We start from the raw sequence: 20,870 nt of genomic DNA on the forward strand, positions 1-20,870 counted from the left end.
CACACACACACACACACACACACACACACACACACACATACACACACGGCATACTGTACATATGACACATATTAAAGATGCAATGCACATCCAGTAGACAAAGGAGCACAGAAATAATGACCACTCTATCACTAGACAAACAGTACTACAGCAATCCATACACTTCCACAACAGACAGCATGCCACAAAGTCAATACAAAACAGACAAAAGTTATTTTTTGAGACTTTACCACTTCGTGGATTTTCTTTGAAAATTCTTGCCTGTACTCTGCTGCCTCTGTAATAGAACTGCAATCGCAGACACATGTGTGTTTTAACATCATTGTGAAAGAGCGTCACAAACATATAGTAATAAAACCATGACAAATGCTTAGAGAGCTTCGAAAAGTTATCAGTGATGGTATTAGAGTTCACTCGTCTTTTTTTAAAGTCACATTTTTACTCATTGACATTCACATTCAACATTCAAATCCACTATCAAAACTTCATGACATTCAAGAAATAACTTTTTTTTACAGTTGCAAAAATCAGTGATGAATACGGTAATCATACGCATAAGCAAAAGCTGTCCATGCTACTGACCCTGCGGATCAGAGTCACATTCAGGTTCACAAGCAGTTCCTTTTTCTGGGATGCATTTTTTATTGGGTGGTAAGGTATAGCAGTGTTATCCATGTGCATACAAAACAGTAAGTAGAAATCTGATACCAGGTGCCTATACTACAAAGTTGGTTCAGGAGTAAAACAGGTTAAGTTAAGATGTAAATCATCTAATAGAAGAGCCTAAAGTCCTAAGTTTCTCAAGAAATCTTTTCTTAAGCTCTTCTATTAGATGATTTACCGCTTAACTTAACCTGGTTTACTCCTGAACCAGCTTTGTAGTGTAGGCCCAAGGTTACCAATGCACGTATCCATCCGCACTGAGGTCAAGATGACAACACAGAGATGAAAACACAACACAACACAACACAACACAACACAACAGAACACAACACAACACAACACAACACAACACAACACAACACAGAGATGCTTTGAAGCCCCGCCGGCTGGCTCTCATCCCATCCCCTGTCCACAGAGAGCAGAGGCCTCTCTCCAGTGGCGTGCTGTGCTTGCATGGGATTGCATCATCCCCTCACTCCCAAGCTGCATCAATGTATTGCTTACAACAGCAGCCAGGTGAGCCTCAGTGTCTCCCACAGACCTGGTTGCAATTTGTGGTGTGCAACCTTACAAGCAAAAAAAAGTTGGGCCAGTGGAGGTGCCTTACCCTATTCCTCCTTAAATTTCCTCCTTGTAAGTCGCTTTGGTTAAAGGCATCTGCTACATGCTTAGAGGAGGAACTTTATTGTAATGTGAAAAGTGTAAAATGAGTATGATATATGTCCTTGACATCGGAGGCAGCCATGGCTCAATGGTTAGGGCGCAGGCATTTAAATCAGAGGGTTTCAGGTTCAAATCCCACCCTTACTGAGCACTTTCAGTCATGGCTGAGGAGCCCCTGAGCAAGGCACCTAACCTCGCATTGCTGTAGGGACTGTAACCAATACCCTGTCCCTAAAATAACTCTAAGTCGATTTGGATGTAAAAGTGTCAACTAAGTGTAATGTAATGTAATGACGTGTACTGTATGTTTGGCTGACGATCAATTTATGGTGCTCGATCATTATTCTGTGGTGTTGCGCCACAGAATGGCCAATGCATGGGAAACACTGAATATGAACTCATAGTGATGCTGCTGTTGCTGCACTCATTTACAATCACATAAATCGATGGCATTGGTGTTATATTTATCAAGTATGCATATAAACGCAAATGTAATCCAGCAAGTAATGTATAACTAAACAGTAGTTTTGATCTGCAACGCAAGTTGTGTTGAATTAGTTTCTGAATTAGCATTAGGGCTCTGTGAATTCATACAGCGAGAACTGCTTGCGTGTTAGATCAGGTGGCACACAATAATCTGCTATTATTGAGCAATATTATCAAGTTGTTTAGACTTGGGGCTTAGCAGAGATAGCGTGTGTAGAATGGCTGGGGAATTATACAAAGACCACTCTTACAGCATGAGGTTAAAGTTTATTGCCTTGTTGAAACCTATTCGGTCAATATGATTAAATGTTAATCTGAGAAAGAAATGTTTTAGAAAGCTTAGCATTAGGAAACTAGCGCACCATTGCTGTGTTGCTGTTTTGCACTACTGTGTTCGCTAGCACAATGTACTGTAGGCCTGAAAAGCTGTGTGTGGGCTATTAATTAGCTATTATTAATAATTAATTAGCTAAACTGTTAGACAGGGTTGTTAAGCGAAGTCCTGTAGACTTCCTGTCCTGTCCTCTCTCTTACCTTGAGTACTCTTTCACAACATATTTAGACTCGCTACTGTGGTAGTCATGGCTGAAGTGCTTGTGGTGAGCAACACTGGCAGCCATATTTGACAACTTCAGAAGACCTAGAAATCAAATCAGGCACATGAAACGCACTGTCCCTGCACTCCTGTTTGAAGGTGTTTCACTTCGATAAGGCAATAGTAAACTTCCTGGGCTTGGTGACAGCTCTGCCCGCCCCTTTTGTAAGCCTGTGAGCCACACTCAGCAGCTTGTGCTCACAGGCTTGAATATCCAGAAACCTCGGAAGGCTAGAAGGCCTAAATCAGGCGTCACCAACGTGGTGGCCGCAGGCACCAGGTAGCCCTCCAGGAGCTTCTGAGGTGCCCTCCATGGATGTTAATAAACATTGATGACTGCAATATTTTAGTCACAGTTCATGTTTTTCTTAATTTTAATATGAGATTATTTCGTTATAACCTATAAGCAAATCAACATTCAATCATAGTGTGATTTGGGAATGATGTCAGACATCAACAGAGGATTTTTAACAAACAAGTAGCCCTCGGGTAGCCCTCAGTAGCCCTCGAGTAGCCCTCGAGTAGCCTTTGGTATCCCTCAGACCCAGAAAGGTTGGGGACCCCAATTAATGGAGCGCTTCCGCAAGAAATGGCTGTAGATTTCAAAGGTGTATAAAGTAAAAGTACAAGTACTGTTATTGCAGTGTATCTACCTCATTAGGTACATTGGAACAACTGGTGTATACACTAAGACCATGTACTAGAGTTGTCATTACATCAGTAAGAGTACTTCTACTTTAATTGACACACCTCCTCCGGTAGATTATATTTGCTAGCCAGAGGGAAAGTAGATTCAGTCCTGGTTTAAAATTAGAGGGTGGGGGGTTGGTGGGGCACAGTCGGCGAGCCGAAGAAATGTGAAGGGGGGGTCAAGAAAGGCCTCGACAAGACGGGTACAGTAGCCAGTCAAGATACCTCAGCAGTACAAGGTTACACTCAAGCTCAAAATCATATGCCAATCCAATAGTCCTAGCCCTACGTATTCTGGTAATAATCATGCTTTATTGCGAGGAAATGCATAATCTAACCAAGAAAATGTCACAAACACAATATTGTAGCCTACTAGGGATACAAAAGGAATATTTAATATGGAGGAAAAAAGGCAATTCCTCATTACCATTTCACATGAACGTCCTCATTAACAATACAACAATCAGCTTCTTGCCCCTTCATGTATGCGGGCAAAATCAATTCCTCATGCAACAGAACCCAACTGATTGGACATGCTCTTTACAATCAAGAAAACTCAGGGCATTTCAGAAATTCATTCAAGCACCAGAAATACAATTCATGACTTCACAAGTTCAAACACATAAAAGCTTCACTTAGTTCACAATCTTTATTACCCATAAAAATGAATAGCCAGTAATTCAATTTTACTCTCCCAATAGACTGCTCTAAAATGACATCTTCTTAGATGATACTATAAATAACTACAAAGAAATACTATCTACTTTAGGCTGAGCCTAGCTTATAGGTTATATGACATTCCAGCAGGCCTTGCGCACAGACTAAACCACATTTATAATAAAAATCCAAAACATTATTACTTTTTTAAAAAAAGTAATGATTTCAAAATTCAGATATTAGGTACTCTACAATAAGAAGCAAAATGAAGCCCGAATAACAGGTGAGTCTAACTTACCCTGGGAGATTACAGGAGAGCAAAGCAGAGGTGTCACAGCCTCAACCCGCTTGGGAACCACTCACTCGCTGATGAAAACAAAATATTACCCACAGGGAATGCTCTCGCGGTCGCATCCCATTTATGGATAGGCGCGAGACTATATATAGCATTTACACCGGCTTTCCCTCTCATTTTGTCACTTGAAGAGGGAGCAGGCAGTCGTGACCACCAAGTGGGCAACGATTAACGACTTGTTTTCTATTCTGCTTTTAAGTGCAATTAATATTTCATTTTAAACACAGTCACCCTGCTGATGTGCACGCCTTGGGTATAGCTGACACTTCAAGGTGCAGACATAAGGCGTTGATCTGGGCCTTCAGAGAAAGCAGTCCCAGCCAGATAATAGTTCTGCCCAGTATACCCGCGTGCATGAAGCGTGCAAAACAATAAAGATGTTATAAACGTGTGTGTGTGTGTGTGTGTGTGTGTGGGGGGGGGGGTGTGTGTGCAGTAACTTATATATTTCCAGGGGTCCCATATTAGATATGAAGATTTGGTTTAAGAAAGCTTACTTTCATGTTAAATTGCGCCAAGACCTGGATGTCTTGAGGTATAAAACTGGGCGGGAGTCCAATACTTGACAGTGACATGCCTTTGGTTCTAGTAATGACATGCAAACTGACGTTTGGTCTTCCCTCTGGTTTGCCCGTTTGCGTAATTGCGCATGAATTGTCCAATCTAGCACCATTTGCTTTGCTTTCTTTTAGACGCGAGGGAATACTGCTGATACACCGCAACATTGTATCATCTGTAACAATGCAATGACTGCAACATGTTTACTCTCGCAACTTAATTAAAATGGGTTGGGCAAAGGCACGACGCATTGTCGTGACGTTGTAAAATCATGTGACGTAATCCGCACGAACACGCGGTGTAAACAATCTTGCAGAATTATGGAAAGAGTAAAACAATTTGCCAAAAGCAGATTTTGCTGCTGGCACAAACTTAAGGAAAGTCAGGGGCGTGCAAAAGCTTGGAAAACCAGGTAGGCAGAGTCTTTCTAACAATTGTTATGAGTTTAATCCTGAATGAAAAAAACTCCTATAGCCTACCTCCTAACTACCCAGTTGTTTAGGTTTGTCTCTTGTATGGTAACCGGAGGGTTGTTGTACTAAATGCTCTTTGTTTTGTGAGACTTTCTTGCCTTGCACTGTGGAACATAGCCTAAACGTGTATCAGAAATTCAAATGGACAAGCTATCATTGACAGCGAGTTATGGTCTGCGCCTGTGTAACACAACCGATTTATTGTTATTGTGTATTTTGTAGCCTATCGTGTCGGAAGCACGATGACTGTCCTTGATGTGTATAATTGCAAACGCCTGACCTCAGGCGAGATCTGTCAATGCAGAGTATAATAGACCTAAATCAGAAAATGCGTGCATGCATCAATGCATTCGGTATCTTTAAGTGATGCGTCATAGGTATGACATAACAGTCCTAACAATGTGTCATAGCAGTGTCATAACATGCATGTGTCATAAACATTATGTCAGTGTCATAAACATTTTATGACTTTATCATTATTTATCATCATTTATCACATTCGGTTATGATAGACATACCTAATAATGTCAACTTTTCATGACCATAAAACGTTTATGGCATTGACATTATATTTATGACTTGTATGTATGACTGTGTCATGACACTGTTTTGACACTACAATATGACACTGCTTTGTCATACGTAGGACGCCGGTGTCAAGTTAAGTGTAACCAAACATTCAGAGCTACATTTTGCAGGGCTGGAGATGAGGGCGTTTGAGGTTGTGACTCTCCTGGGTCTTGCCTGTGGTGTTTTTGCGGCCTCCCCCTTTTCCAAAGTGTAAGTTAATTATTTAATGGAATCAGTTCTTTGTTCCATATTGTTTGCTTCTTGCTGTTGTTCAACACCCTTTTACTGTACACTGCACAATACACTGACAAAATGTGTGTGTCATGTGCTCTAAGACAGTGTTTCCCAACCAGGGGTACGTGTACCACTAGGGGTACGCGAGCACACCTCAGGGGGTACGCGGAAAAATGTAATAATAGCAAATATATTGAGTGTAGTCACATTGGGATAGAGGAACAGAGCATGTGTGAGGGCGAGGGGGTACTCATCATATGACAAAATGGCTTAGGGGGTACACAGGACAAAAAAGGTTGGGAAACACTGTTCTAACAGACAGCAATGACCATGTTGTAGTGCCGCCTTGTGTAATGTCATACTAGTGTAGTACTACTGCATGGTAGTTAATTTGTCAAGGACTATTACAGCGTTCCACTGGTGGAATGACATGCATTATGGAGCTACGGAATCCATCAGGGAACCCCCACGCTGGCCCGCTCCATCCTCAGTAGGGTTGTCGTATCGGATCGGATGGATCGGATCGGCTGCCGATATTGGCAAAAAATGCGGATCGGTATCGGATCGGCATGCACGGAAAAATCCGATCCAGAATTCCGATCCATTTTCCTGTTTTGTGTTTATTAATATCTGAAAAAAACAGGTCAGTTTCTCATTAAAAACCATTGTGTATTACTCAAATTCACCTAATTCAGTTGGCTAGTTGTTACTAAGAGTAAAAACCCTTTTCAACATGACTGTGACAACAAAGTAAGTAGGCTAAATAACTTTCAACTTAAATACTCCGATAGGCCGGTATTGGTATCAGCTGGCATCGGAATCGGATCGGAAGTGAAATAAAATATCTGTATCGGATCGGAAGTGCAAAAACCTGGATCGGGACATCTCTACTCAGTGCTTTCCCATAGGGCAGGGATTCTCAAACTTTTTTTGTGAAGTACCACCCGACAAAATATTGAGCTCTCCGAGTACCACCTTGACAACCAACATTAGAATATCGCAGCAAAAGCCTTCCATAATCACTTTTGCCAGTCAATACAGAAGAGGTTCATAACCGCGTCAACAGCTACGGTCACATCCAGTGCAAGTTTGCTTTTCAATTTCTTGCTTGCCTAGTATCATTCTGCATTAAGTTTTCAGATCCATACAGTTCAATATGACAAAATGTGAAACCAGACCAATGTGAGACATTTTCGACAGCAACAACTTGATCAGCCTTTAAATAAATGCACACAAAATGAATTCTTCCAAGTACCACCAGAGATGTCTAAAGTACCACCAGTGGTACGCGTACCACAGTTTGAGCACCACTGCCATAGGGGTCTCACATTAGAACAGTGTGCCCAATATCAATCCCACAGGCAGGTTGATGATTATTACATATGTGTACCGGTATGTTGCTGCTAATAGTACTGTACTCCTGTGTTTGTTTGTTTGTTTGTTTGTTCATACAGGAAAAGTTGGAACACAATTACCCTGCTTCAGCACTGGCCCCAGTCATTCTGTGATGTAAGTATTCGAACAACGTGCTTCATTGTAATAATTGTCCCGCTATTGATATTTAGTTTCTTGAATGCATCTGTGTCAGCAAATCTCTGGATCCAAACGGTATTATGCTATTCAGGAGAGATTTAAAGGATCAATAAGGGAGCTCAGAGATTGTCCTGAAATGATCTCAATCTTGCATAAGAAAAACACATTCTTTAATTATTATGTAGGTCTCGTGACTTTAAAGGTGCACTGTGAAAGATGTGGACAGAATAGGTATTGCAACTATGCTGCTTATTAAACCTGTGCTGCTTATTGCCAAATATGATCTCATAGTAATAAACCACCATTATAGTAATAAACCAACACACATGCTCACACACTGACGCGCACACACACTCACACTTTCCAACACAACACTCTGTGAAGTCATTGGGTGTTTTGAAAGGCGCTATATAAAACGAAAGTATTATTATTATTATTATTATTATTATTATTATTATTATTACCATTTACTAGTATGACCATCAAGTACAGCAATTTTCACAGCTAAAAATGGTTATTTCTTGACATTCAAATTGGCGGACCATGGAGAAGATCCCCCTTTTCATGTATGACAAGTGCAATTTTCCCTGTCATAATGAATACTTAATAATGACTGTCTGAGGACATTGCTGAAAAAGCCCAGGAGTTGCAGTGCTAGTAAACTATTTTGTGACTCAGGACTATGTACTTTACAGGCTCTCTTAAGGAACCTAATGTTTAAATTCATGTGCCGTTTGGATAAGTCTTAAAACTGCATTATAAATGACTCTCACAAGTGCTAGATATAGCTCTGTCCGATACCAGTCATATATGTGGAAACATTGGTATGGCTGCCTTTTAAGACTGTCATGACATAGTTTGTATAGACTTTGGCATCAATGCTGTTTTTGCATTTCTTATTTATTTCTTCTTTTCCCTGCACATTTTATTTCTATGTATATGTTGTGTGTCTGCCTATTGGGCCCTGAGCCTGTAATAAAGTTCATATATACTTAGAATTTGATGGTTGTGGCAAGTGTTTGTTTAAAAAGTAACACTTGTGAATGGGCAGCATGAATTCTGGACATTAACTACTAAAAATATTGCACAGTGGACCTTTAATATTTGTACCTTACACGCTGGCGTGTCTGGCAGAGTTGGATTTGGCCATGATGACACTACACAGTCAGTGCCTCTGTAACTCAGCTGATCCTGCCTGTGCTAGATCCTCACTTGGGGCTAAAACCGACCACCTACAGTACCAGTCAACGCTCCAGTTTTGGCATGGGAGGGGAGGCACAGCACGATACCGACCGCTGAGCTAAAGATCCAGACTGATAGCTCATCGCTACCAATTCTGCATGAGGCTTTGGGAGGGAGGTTTAGTAATGTTTTATGCTGAACTCTGCTGGTTGGCACATCTCGGTGAACGGCCTGGCGGTCACCATTGCTGTATGACTTTCATCTCGCAATCAAATGGAAAAAGGAGGCGCACACAAGGCTGGTGTGAAAAAGTGTATTGAAGCCGAAATTACGTAAAGTCTGAGATTAACTGGAGAAACAGACGTTTTGGAGCTAGTCCATTCTCAATGTCTCCAGTAGTCTAATACTGGACTAGCTTCGAAACGTCTGTTTCTCCAGTTAAACTCAGACTTCTGTTGTTTAATTTCAGCTTCTATACACTTTTTCACTAGCCTAGCGAGCCAGACCCGTACAGCAAAAATCAAAAATTCAATTTGCGGTCGCTAGGGGCGTCTAGATTTCTAGGCTCCTTTTTCACACAAGCCTTGTGTGCGCCTCCTTTTTTCCAATATCTTGAGTGATTACTACTTTTTGGGAGTGCACGCACCAAGTAATACACGGGTGTTAAGTGCAGGTGCTGCAGACCACGACCTTTGTTGGTCTTTTGTCTTTCATCTCGCAATCAAATGGGTTGAACTAGTGGTTTATTGCTATGGTTACAAAATACAGCACTGTTTGATCTGTTATTAGCAAATCGTGACCCATTTCACTCCTTGTCTTGTTTCTCTGTCGTGGTAATTTAATTAATTTTAAGTCTTGTGTTATTCATAATGATTTGGCAAATCCTCAACTTTATAGATGGAGCACTGCAAACTAAAACAAGTCAACTACTGGACTCTACATGGACTGTGGTATGTAGAAAAGAGATCATATGCTAGTTACAATACAATAGACATGAGCACTTGCTAAGGAGCTGCATATTTCTATCCACCTTAAAATCCATAGTTACTAGGACAGTGCTAATACTATTCAGGGGGCAGTTGCCATTGCAAAATCATTAAGAAGAGCTGTAACTTCCATAACAGGAATTACATGTGAGAGCACGGCAAACAACATGAGTCATTTAATTCAGAATGAACGCAATTCAATTCTGAATCAAATATAAGTCTGCTTAAAAAAAAAACTAATGTAAAACACTTCACAATTTGGAATTAAATGAATGTTCAATGTAAACTCGACAGAAGTATTTAATTCGGAATTATTAATTCGGAATTAAAATCTTCATGTAAACGTGGCCAATGACATGGGCAGGGTTATAAAGTGGATAGTGTTATTATGAGTCCGTATGTGTATACATTAATGACAATGATTTGGTTATGTTTTATTTTTATTTTCTAAGTCACATTAATTAACAAACCGTGTAACAAACTATGTAATTACATGAGACATGAAACACTAAGAAACACACCGTAAAAATTAATTGTTACAATTTTTGGTTTGTGGCACTCTACCTGACCTGTTTTTGTTTCTCACTTGCTGAATATATACAGGCCAGACGGTGTGATATCGTGCAATAGTTCATGGTTTCTCAACATGAAAGAAATCAAGGTAATCTCCATTACATTTCATCCAAAGCGACTGACCAGTTATAATAGGGTGGTACTGTAGTTACAGTTGGTGGAGGAATGTGGGGTTCGGGGCCTGACTCAAAGGATTTTAAAGGGGCATTCCACCGGTGGCGACATGAATATGTATTGAAAGTGGGTCATATATGTAGTAGAATAGTAGCATACATTTCTAATTTGGTGCCTTCTTGGCCGCGAAAAGGCAGAAAATGACTTTTCAGTGCTTGTGGATTTGTGACAACAATCCCCACAATGCATTGCAATTGCTCAAGTTCCACTGGCCACACCCAGACAGCTCTGCCAGTGACTTACTGGAGCCTCAATGCCAGTGATTTCAAAAGCACTGGCACACTGATCTGTGATAGGTCTGTTAGCACATTAGATCCAACCCCCTATGGGCGGGGTTGAAAGAGTGGGAAAAAGGCTTGTAGTCTCAACAGAAATCCACCTCTCTTACACTTCCTCCTACAATGATGCAAAATGACGATTTTTACATCATTGTAGGAGGAAGTGTTAAGAGGTGAATACGGATTTCTCCTGTTTCAGGGGGAATTTAGAGAGTGTTGCACGACCATTCAAAAGTGTGACTGGGTGTCTCACAGTTCCCACATTCCCCTAACCATAAGGTCCCGAACTCCATGAATGATTTAACAACTTCTTACATTAACAATGTCTATACTACTTCTTTTATGACTCATAATATGGCTCATTGCTAAGTGTTTCTCTTACTGTAAAGCTGTGTATTTGAACCATGCCTTTTCCCCCCAGGACTTAGTTCCAGATTTGGAGAAATTTTGGCCAAATCTCCTCAGTCCCTCTCATTCCGAGCAGATTTGGTATGTATCATTACCACAAACATACTTTAAGTGTCAGAAAGGGTTAAATTGTCAATGAAAATTACAAGTCATGCTGCGTCTCAAATGGCACACTTGTGTCAATGCACTGACAGTTAGTGCATATAGTGAACACAGTGCACTGAAGTCTTTAGTGCATATTGTCTTGGAAAAGTTTGGGCACTATGCACTTTGCCCTCACTGGAAGTGACGGGTTAGCATAGCTTTAGCTCGCCAAAATATTGATTGGCTACTGTTTACATTTCAGCGCTTCTCGTGCTTGTAATTGCATTTCGTCATTCCAAATGGCAACTATCTCGCCAACAATATTTGGCTTGACATGAGAAGGTTGGTGTCCCAGCAACATTACTTACAGATATAAGAGATTGGTGACCAAACAAGATTGTTGACCATTACGTTAACAATATGGCAGCCGTTTAGTGTGTGCAGTGTCCATTTAGTGTATGCATGTTTGACCATTGTCAGGGCACTATCTGGGCACTTTCAGCACTGAATTTACCAAACCGCACTGAGCACCCTATGCACTGAAGCATACAGTAGTAGTGCCTGAAGTGCACAAGTGCGCCATTTGTGACCCCTTTATACTTTCATCTTTTTTATTATGTAATATTATTATTTATTATATTATTTTATTATTGATACTATACATATATATGATGGAATCATAATAAAAAATATTAATCTTACCAGTTAAAAAAAATGTTTGCATCTGAGTAAGTGATGGAGAGTATCATCATTGCCAAACTGTTTTATATAAGTACATGATTTTAAATTGATGTCCGATGTTCTCAAATCATACATTTACTACATGCTGCCCCTACTGGTGAGGAGTACAGTAGGAGAGGAAATCATTGTGCATTGTACTGTATTAAATGCCATATTTATTTTGGATTGTACTGTAGTAGATGCTGTATTTATTGTGGATTGTGCTGCATTAAATGCTGTATTTCTCTGTAAATCTCCATTAGGAGGCACGAGTGGACTAAATATGGAACGTGTGCCGCCAGTCTTCCGGCCCTCAACACCACGCACAAGTACTTCGCCAAAACTCTGGAGCTCCGCAAAAAGTTTGACATTGGAGGGTGAGTTCTAGCCTGACAGGCCAGGGGTACATTTCTTGAAACCAAAGTTGCTTACCATATTAGCTACTTTGTTGTTTTCAATGCATTTTCCCATTGGCAACTACCGAAGTTGCTAACAGGCTAACAACTTCTCTTTTGAGAAATGTTCCCCAGACCATTCATTTTGAATTACCCCATAATTTACGAATGATCTGATTATGCTTCGCTGGGGAGGGTTTTAAATTGTCTACCAGACGGCAAGTGTTTTACCTGCCAATAAGCGAACGCACTTGGGAGCATAATAACATACGTCATGAATGTCAACTGTCTGCGATTGGTCAGAGCTCATTTCAAACCAGAGCTGAGCTCACTCCTCCCACCCAAGTGCTCCAGGGCATCGAGAATAAAGACCAAAAATGAATAACAAAATAATTAATGTGGACTGGTAAAACCTAGGCTAGGTAAGTTGAAGTTCACCCAATGAATACAGAACTTTATCTTTTGTGACTGTTGCATGTAATAGAGTAGAGTAGAGTAGAGTAGAGAAACTTTATTGATCCCCAAGGGGAAATTCAGGTGTCAAGTAGCTACATAAATAAACACACAGACACACAGACACAGACACACATACACGCCAAGAGGTTTCCCGATAATATGCACCAAACTCTAGCGTACTACTAAGTAAAATGAATGATGTACTCTCCCTGCCTGTCCTATATGTACTGCTGCACATATTGTATACTGATGATTTTGTCCTCGTTTATAACGGTAATTCACTTTGGATAAAGTGTCTGCTAAATTATGACTGAAACATCATACCGTAGATTCATTAGGATGATAGCAGTAGATCTCGACCTTTGAACAAACCTTTGATGCCTCCAACCTCACCACAAGCCTGTCAAAGTGAACCTCCATTTCTTTATTACATCAATGTCGAATTTTGATTCAGAACATACACATCAATTGAAAGAGGAAAATCTAACCTTTCAGACAAGATACTATATGACACTTGTCTCTACACTAATTGTAGAGTGGTTTTCTGGTTTTGATATCGTCACTTTTTCTATATGATTTCCATCACAGCTTAATGTAATTCCATTGATACTGCTTAAAATCTGAAACTTATCCCCCCTCTGCTTTTCCGACAAATCGCACCCTGTTTGTCTGACATATCAGTGTATAATAACTATGAATTGAAAATGGCTAGCGCCATTGGATTTGTTTTGTTTTGTTTTTCATTGTATATTGTATTTCCCTCAGAGCCCTGCAGAATGCTGGCATTGTACCTACCAACAAACCTTATCAGGTAAAAATGCTATTACACAAATGATTACATAAATAAATAAAGATTTCACAATTACATGATACACAGTAAATCATGGCATCCCAGTCATTAAGTATTGGTTTAAATTAGAGATGCACCGGATCCTGATTTTTAGGATCCTGCCGGATACCGGATCCACTGCTTAAGATCCTGCCGGATCCGGAACCGGATACCGGATCCTATGACAGAGTTGAAACACATAGCCTACTCACACACGTGGGCCCTTTTTATCATGTTGGCTCAAACTATTTTGACTGAAAAGCCTCGGCTACCGGATCCTGGATCCTGGAACCGGATCCGGATCCTGTGAAAAACCCTATTATCCTGCCGGATCCGGAACCGGATCTTGGATCCGGTGCATCTCTAGTTTAAATGAAGTTTTATGAGTCATTTGAGTCTTGTCTATGTTTAGAAAGTCAACATGCCACTGCAAATAGTAGTGTGTCATTATATCCAACTCTTCATCTATTATTCTAAAAACACAAACTTGTTCCCACATTGAGTGGTGCTTTTCAGTTTTGTGAGGTATGGTTTTGTATTCAGTTATTGGCAATGCATACTGCATTTGGCCCCCTCTCTGCAGGCCTACTTGACTCTGGGCGTAGATATGAACACTATATACCATGCTGACAACTCCTTTGTATTACAACGAATACCTTAAGTCAGCTTGCCACCATTTTCACCCAGTATATTGCTACCATCAATCGGTATCAATGCAAGAAGTATCACTGATAACTGTTTTGTAATGTTCAGGTACAGAAAGAACAATGATGAATGAGTGTCATTGTCAAAACCAAATTAGATTGTTATTATTAATTTTGTATACAGTACTCCACTGTGCTTAGTGGCAGCATACTGCTTGGAAAGCCTTGGTCACATGTGGTTCTTGCCCCAGACATACTCACCCCCTCTTGTTATATGTTATGCTGTGAAGTATACTTGAAAGGGAGGGCATGAGTGTGTGCGAACAAGACTAAACAAGAACTGCAGTGTTGTTTCACAGGGCATGACTTGCTGCAAAGCATACGAGCATACAGTGAAAAGCCTGCAGTCTTATCTCTGTGTTCCAGAGCCATTGCTCTGCTCTGCTCTGCTTTGCTTTGCGTGGCTGTTCTGCTTTCCTTTTAGAAGGCATCAATGACCTGAACCGACTGGATTGATGAGGGCATTCTGCCTTTTCATCCTGCTTAGCAAAACCAGTGGTCTAATACAGCTGCTAGATAAAGCGAGAAAATTCAGCTGTGTGTGCATGTGTGTGTGTGTGTGTGTGTGTGTGTGTGTGTGTGTGTGTGTGTGTGTGTGTGTGTGTGTGTGTGTGTGTGTGTGTGTGTGTGTGTGTGTGTGTGTGTGTGTGTGTGTGTGTGTGTGTGTGTGTGTGTGTGTGTGTGTGTGCATGCATGCGTGTGCCTGTGAACACATGCCTATGCGTGTGCCTGTGTGTGGTGGATTATGGAAATAGGAGCCAGACTTAGTTGAGGAAATGCTCTTTTTTCAGGATTTGCATACTGTATGATGCGGCATAGGCATTTACACTGATGCATTTCCACTTCACACCATGGTCATGGAGGCATACAATCAACTACTATCTGTCAATAGTTCTCCAACACAAAGAAGAATTGCGTCTATTAGATTAAACCAGGAAAACCTAGTGTGTATTACTCTCCAGCATCCAGCTGTAGCAATCTTGAGAGACAAAAGAAAACTGCAACATGTAGGTTTTTTAAAAGGGCACGCTAGCAGCATTCCTCCTTGTATTAACCCATTGATGCCTGATGTTGCGTTGCGCAACATTGGCCCTGGTGCCTGGAGCTGCATTACGCAACATTCAGGCTCATGAGATTTGAGACAAATTTATTGAAAATCTCTATTTGTTTGAGATGAATGAACACATTCTAATGAAATATGAGGGTCTTAAATGCAACTTAGTGCATATTGTTATGTGGTATCTCAGGCATTCAGCAACCTTTTTTGAAGGTGCCTTAGGCATCAATGGGTTAAGTCAAGTCAGCTGAGCGGCCACGTGACAGTCTTGGTGGGAAGTGAAATTGCTGTGTTAGCATGTTGTCGTATTTATTACATTTGCATGTCTCTCCGCAGCTGAAAAAAATCGAAGGTGCCATCAAGGATGCGTACGGTGTAAAGCCCAGGCTTCAGTGTGATCATGACCAGGCCTCCAAGGTACCCCAATACTGTATCCCCAACTCTTATTAACACATGCAAGGCACATGTGCAGTAGTCTTATGATGTTACTGTATGTGTAGGCCTATGTCCTGTCTTACAACAAGTCCTGCTCAAGGATGCAAAATTAAATTAAGTGAAAACTAGCAATAAAGTCCTATTGTATGAGAGTGAGTCTGTTTTAGGGGTATTTTAATACACACTAAAAACTTTTATTTCTAATTTCATTTCATACATTTGCTGATTTACACTTTTCCCTAATAGCATGCAGTTTTAAGTATTTGAAAAAAGAAAATGCCATGTATGATCCAGGACAGTTGGGGCCCAGACACAGGCATAGTCTGATCTAATAGTAATTGCTATTTCCAGCAGTCTGTAATTATATGACCGTATCTGTGATTTAGCCCAAAAAAAGCCTATTGAGGCCAAAGGTCTGTAGCAGTGCTCTGCATGGTCTTCATACTCTTCATGTGTCTTCACTGCTTTAACATGGTCCACATGTACAATACAATACAATACAATACAATACAATACAATACAATACAATACAATACAACATGTATTTATACAGCGCTGTATCACAACTATGAAGTTGACTCAGAGCACTTTCAAAATACGCATACACACACATGCACATCCCCACATTCACACACCAGCTCAATTGTCCAGGTTCATGTGAGAAAGTGCACACAAATATGCACACTCATACACACACAAATACAGCAATAATAGTCCAAACAGCGTAATTTCATAGCATCAAGAGCCAGTCTACTAGCGCAGGAAGACTGTATACCGTATTTCCTCGATTTGTAACCGGGCTCCTAATAGTAGCCGGCCTCGTTTTGTAACCGGGTGTTGTGAAAAATCGGAAAAATAGACACCGGCCCCGTTTAGTAGCCGGCCTCGTTTAGTAACCGGTGCGTTTTTAAATGACGCATTTTGCACAACGTGTTAAAGTTTAAACAATTTCGGAACGTGTTTAGGCGATGCCTACTTTAATAGCCTAAATTGTAGTTTAAATGCATCCTCTCCAAGCGGCACAATCGAAACTTAAGGTGCTTGCAAGTTTGCCTTGTGTGTATGAGAGAGAGAGAGAGAGAGAGAGAGAGAGAGAGAGAGAGACGTGCTTCCCGAAAGCGCTTTGCAGAAAGGGCAAGGTGATGTCTCCAAATATTACACAAAATACATCTTATCTTAGTAAAGTAGACATAAGTGAATTATTTTGCTTAATAGCAACGCCAACTCGGTTGGTTCATATTGCTCAGAATAGACCTCATACCGAGCGAAGTCCACGTTTTAATGGAGTTGCATGCGCGAGGTTGCAACTGTTGCAACTGCGCTAGATCACGCCGAACAGGTGCTTACGGGAGGCTCTTGGGCAAACAGTAAAGTCACTGCATAGGCCTACCCGCCAATGATGAAGCAGGTTTCTTTATTAGTTTTAAAAAACAGCCTTCCCGGCGCACAGCAGGCTGCAGACGTTTTAAAAAGCAAACTGTTGCCATCTCTGACTGGCCAAGGTGAAATCGCACGCACGCTTTGAGATTACATCGCATATGATATGATTATGAGATGACATTGCATTTCCCACTATCACGAGACATTGTCTTTAGAAGTTGACGGGCTGTGGGAGACATGCATCCACATTGCCCCGGTGAAGGAGAATGGCCATTTTTGCGCACACCATCAAACAGAGTTGCATCAAACTGCTGTTGCATTAAACTGCTCTGCCATTCGTGAGCCCCAAAAGATGCGTATCTATTTGAAATTAAATAATCACAGGAGACTATGGGGCTTGCCTGTCCAAAGAACAGAAGCTCTAGCAGCTTGGATTGAAATAGGCCTAGCTTTGCGCCAAAGATGCAGCCTTCACGGCCGTGAATGAAGTTCCCTCATGTCGCGCTGCGCTGATGTTACACAGAACAAGCCAGCGTTTAAGACTGTTTTTTTTTTCAGTCCTTTTATGTTTCATTACGCTATTCACCTCGGTCCAGGCACGTGGATGTGCATGCATCTGTTAGTTCTTTTTTAAGGTTACATCTCGTGGCTGGCACTCTCATGACGATTAAAATTCCTGAGGTACATCACAGATGGTAGACGTGCCCATCTTGCGTGCCCACTGCCCATAGACGTTCACATGTCGTACAAGACTCGAAATATGAATGAAAATTAATAAATGTAAGGTATAAAATTATGAGCTTAGTTTTTTTTCCCACAAAATGACAATCGTTAAAATAAAAATAACATAACATTTAAAAGATAGGAGCCCCCCTCAAATAGTAGCCTACCCCAATTAATAGCCTGGTCAAAAAAAATAATCATTTAATAGTAACCCCGGCTACTATTCGAGGAATTACGGTAGTTCTACTTATCTGAAAGGCGTCATCAAATCTTAAAGGGACACTGTGCAGGAAATGGTCAAAAAAGGTACAGCAACTATGCTGCTCATTGAAACTGGGTTGCCTATTAGCAAATTTGATCTTGACATGAACGTTTACTAAGTAATGAACAAATATGTTCTAGTATGGTCCAAGTTCAGTCATTTTTGCAGCTAAAAATGGCTATTTTTGGAAATTCAAAATGGCGGACCATGGAGAAGATCCCCCTTTTCATGTATGAAAAGTGCACTTTTTCCAGTCATAATGAATACTTAGAATTTGATGGTGGTGGTAACATTAGTGAATGGGCAGCATTAATTCTGGAAATAAACAACTAAAAATCTCACACAGTGTCCCTAAAGTTTAAGGCTGCAAGGGAGGGATCTTGCATGCCGACACAGCTTGTACTTGTCCACCTCTTACTACTTAGCAGATGTAGACAATACACAAAATATCTCCATAGTTTATCATGTTAAAAAATATATTATTTTTGAATTGTGTAGCCTGCTTTGATTTATCCATTCCCACATCATCTCCCTCTCTCTCTCCCTCCCTCTCTCTCTTCATCCCTCTCTCCCTCCCTCTCTCTCTTCATCCATCTCTCTGTCTCTCTGTCTCTGTCTCTCTGTCTCTGTCTCTATCTCTCTCTCTCTCTCTCTCTCTCTCTCTCTCTCTCTCTCTCTCTCTCTCTCTCTTCTCCTCTCTCTCTCTCTCTCTCTCTCTCTCTCTCTCTCTCTCTCTCTCTCTCTCTCTCTCTCTCTCTCTCTCTCTCTCTCTTCATCCCTCTCTCCCTCCCTCCCTGCAGGGTAATGAAGTGCACCAGAAGCTGGTCCAGATACAGATCTGCATGACCAAGGAGTTCAAGCCAATCAACTGTGAGATGTCCATGGAGGACCTCTGGAACGAGGTGAACGTGATGCTCCCATTCAAGTTCTACAGACCACAGGGGTTCACTATTTGTGACCCGTCCAACCTAGCCCTATATCCGCAAGTCAAGGGGGACAACAACATGTAGTGTATGTCTTTTTATCTATGTTTAATTTGTGTCTAATGAGCTGCTGTGGTGACAATTGTCATACATAAGATCCTCTTCATCATTGAACTGAGGATTTAAGTCCCTGGTGCATCCCACAGTCCGCCAGACTAAGCAAACCAGCCTGATTTCTAGCGTAGGCATGTGGTGATCTGTATCACAATCAAATTTTCTTTCCTGCCTTTTTTAGCCTTTTTTCCCTCTGTATGTGAATCTCATTGAATCGCAATAGGCAGCTTAACTCTGGAATAGAGGTTCATGCTCATTATTAATTTTTTTACTTCCTTGATTCCATTTCATATATTTTTAAAGAATCTATTTATAGTAATTTGCCGGCGTTCCATGCTGCCCTTGTCCTACATGTACATTGTATGACCACCAGATGTCAGCATTTGTCTGTCAGTTTCAAAGAGTACATCAGTGTTGCACTAGTTTATGTAAGTGATGCTGATGTGATTGACAAAGGTTCCAGGATTCATGCACAGCTTTTAAGTGCAGGTAAATGCAGGAGTGTTATGTAATTCAAAAGAAATAAGTTTACGGCACATTTGTTCGACTTTTTGCTCAGAGGGAACAATGCATTTCACCTCTCTGTGTCAAGAGGCTCATGTTTGCTCTGAATAAATGAGCAGGAAGTCAAACAAATGTGCGATAAAACTCTTTTGAATTGCTGCTATATGGTTATAAATGTTGCTGCCAGGTGATGGAAACGATTCCGATGCTGGAGACACTTTAATTCCTTTATTTGATTGTATTAGAATGGCTATGTTGACTTAAATAATACATTGAAATAAAATAATGAATTGAAATTAAATTGAAGTGACTTGGCTGAATGATTTATTTCAAACAAGACTATTGCTGTTCCTTTTCTCATATATTTTTAATGGTGTGAAGTAGAGCTGCCAATGGCAAGAAGAAAGTAGAAACGTTGTCCTTTTTTCTCCCTTTTATCTGACTTCAGTGTCTCTGGCTTTAGCACCTGTCTTGAGTAATCCCCTCCCCGACCAGCTGAGTCTGAGCTGGTTAGATCAGATTTGTGGCAGAGTTTTTTCAGTTTTTTGTTTTTGTTTTTGTTTTTTTAACTCTCTGAAGATAGAGCCCTCTGATATAGACTTCATATTTTTGGTTCATTTTATTATATGGTTGCAACTTGCAAGCTATTGCAAGAGAAGGACCTTGATCATTTGGTGTCACATTATTTTATTTTATTTTTGTTTCTGAAGAGCAATGGAAAAGGTCCTTATGATTTGCACCTCGGCACGATTTGCACCTTGGCATGATGCACTTTATCCCTCATGGTAACAATACTCATGCTCAAAAGATTTATGGAAAACTAAATTACTCAAGATAATGGAAAAAAGGAGGCGCACACAAGGCTTGTGTGAAAAAGTGTATTGAAGCCGAAATTAAACAACAGAAGTCTAAGGTTATCTGGAGAAACAGACGTTTCGGAGATAGTCCATTCTCAATGTCGAGACATTGAGACTTTATTACTCATGGTAACAATACTCATACTCAAAAGATTTATGGAAAGCTAAATTAAACAGCACTTTTTGCAGGACCAGACTTGTAAAGGCCCATACGCAGCAGATACATACCACAGGTAATTTTGTAAACTGAATGTTTTTTTACAGGAGCACTATACATTTGTATATCAAGCTTTGTTTGGACCCATGGCATCCAGGCAGTACAGTATGTCATAAGACATTTGTTATTAAT

The 20,870-nt window shown here is 40.6% G+C and overlaps 2 protein-coding genes across 2 annotated transcripts in view; one reads left to right on the forward strand and one right to left on the reverse strand.

Annotated features, from left to right (window-relative positions):
- Positions 1-4,145, reverse strand: part of myom2b (myomesin 2b) — a 79,473-nt gene extending 75,328 nt beyond the window's left edge. Inside the window, exons 1-3 of the mRNA XM_063191378.1 lie at positions 4,053-4,145; positions 2,347-2,452; positions 231-288 (exon numbers count right to left, since the gene is read on the reverse strand). Coding sequence (XP_063047448.1) covers positions 231-288; positions 2,347-2,432 — 144 coding nt within the window. The 5' untranslated portion in view covers positions 2,433-2,452; positions 4,053-4,145. The remainder of the gene's footprint in view (positions 1-230; positions 289-2,346; positions 2,453-4,052) is intronic.
- Positions 4,146-5,002: 857 nt separating this feature from the next.
- LOC134441348 (ribonuclease T2-like) lies at positions 5,003-19,406 on the forward strand. The gene is made up of 10 exons (XM_063191619.1): positions 5,003-5,079; positions 5,839-5,920; positions 7,399-7,453; positions 9,557-9,609; positions 10,249-10,306; positions 11,092-11,159; positions 12,146-12,259; positions 13,499-13,544; positions 15,660-15,740; positions 18,924-19,406. Exons 2-10 carry the CDS (start codon positions 5,847-5,849, stop codon positions 19,131-19,133), a joined length of 759 nt encoding a protein of 252 aa, XP_063047689.1. The 5' UTR covers positions 5,003-5,079; positions 5,839-5,846; the 3' UTR covers positions 19,134-19,406.
- The last annotated feature ends 1,464 nt before the right edge of the window (positions 19,407-20,870 follow it).

This window comes from Engraulis encrasicolus, chromosome 24, assembly GCF_034702125.1.
Source record: "Engraulis encrasicolus isolate BLACKSEA-1 chromosome 24, IST_EnEncr_1.0, whole genome shotgun sequence".
NCBI lineage: Eukaryota > Metazoa > Chordata > Actinopteri > Clupeiformes > Engraulidae > Engraulis > Engraulis encrasicolus.

Excerpts from the sequence above, each read along its gene's own strand:
- LOC134441348 (XM_063191619.1), top strand. The coding sequence starts at position 5,847 with ATGAGGGCGTTTGAGGTTGTGACTCTCCTGGGTCTTGCCTGTGGTGTT. Across the intron at positions 7,454-9,556 it reads GGCCCCAGTCATTCTGTGAT|ATGGAGCACTGCAAACTAAA; the intron begins GTAAGTATTCGA and ends TCAACTTTATAG. Across the intron at positions 9,610-10,248 it reads TGGACTCTACATGGACTGTG|GCCAGACGGTGTGATATCGT; the intron begins GTATGTAGAAAA and ends GAATATATACAG.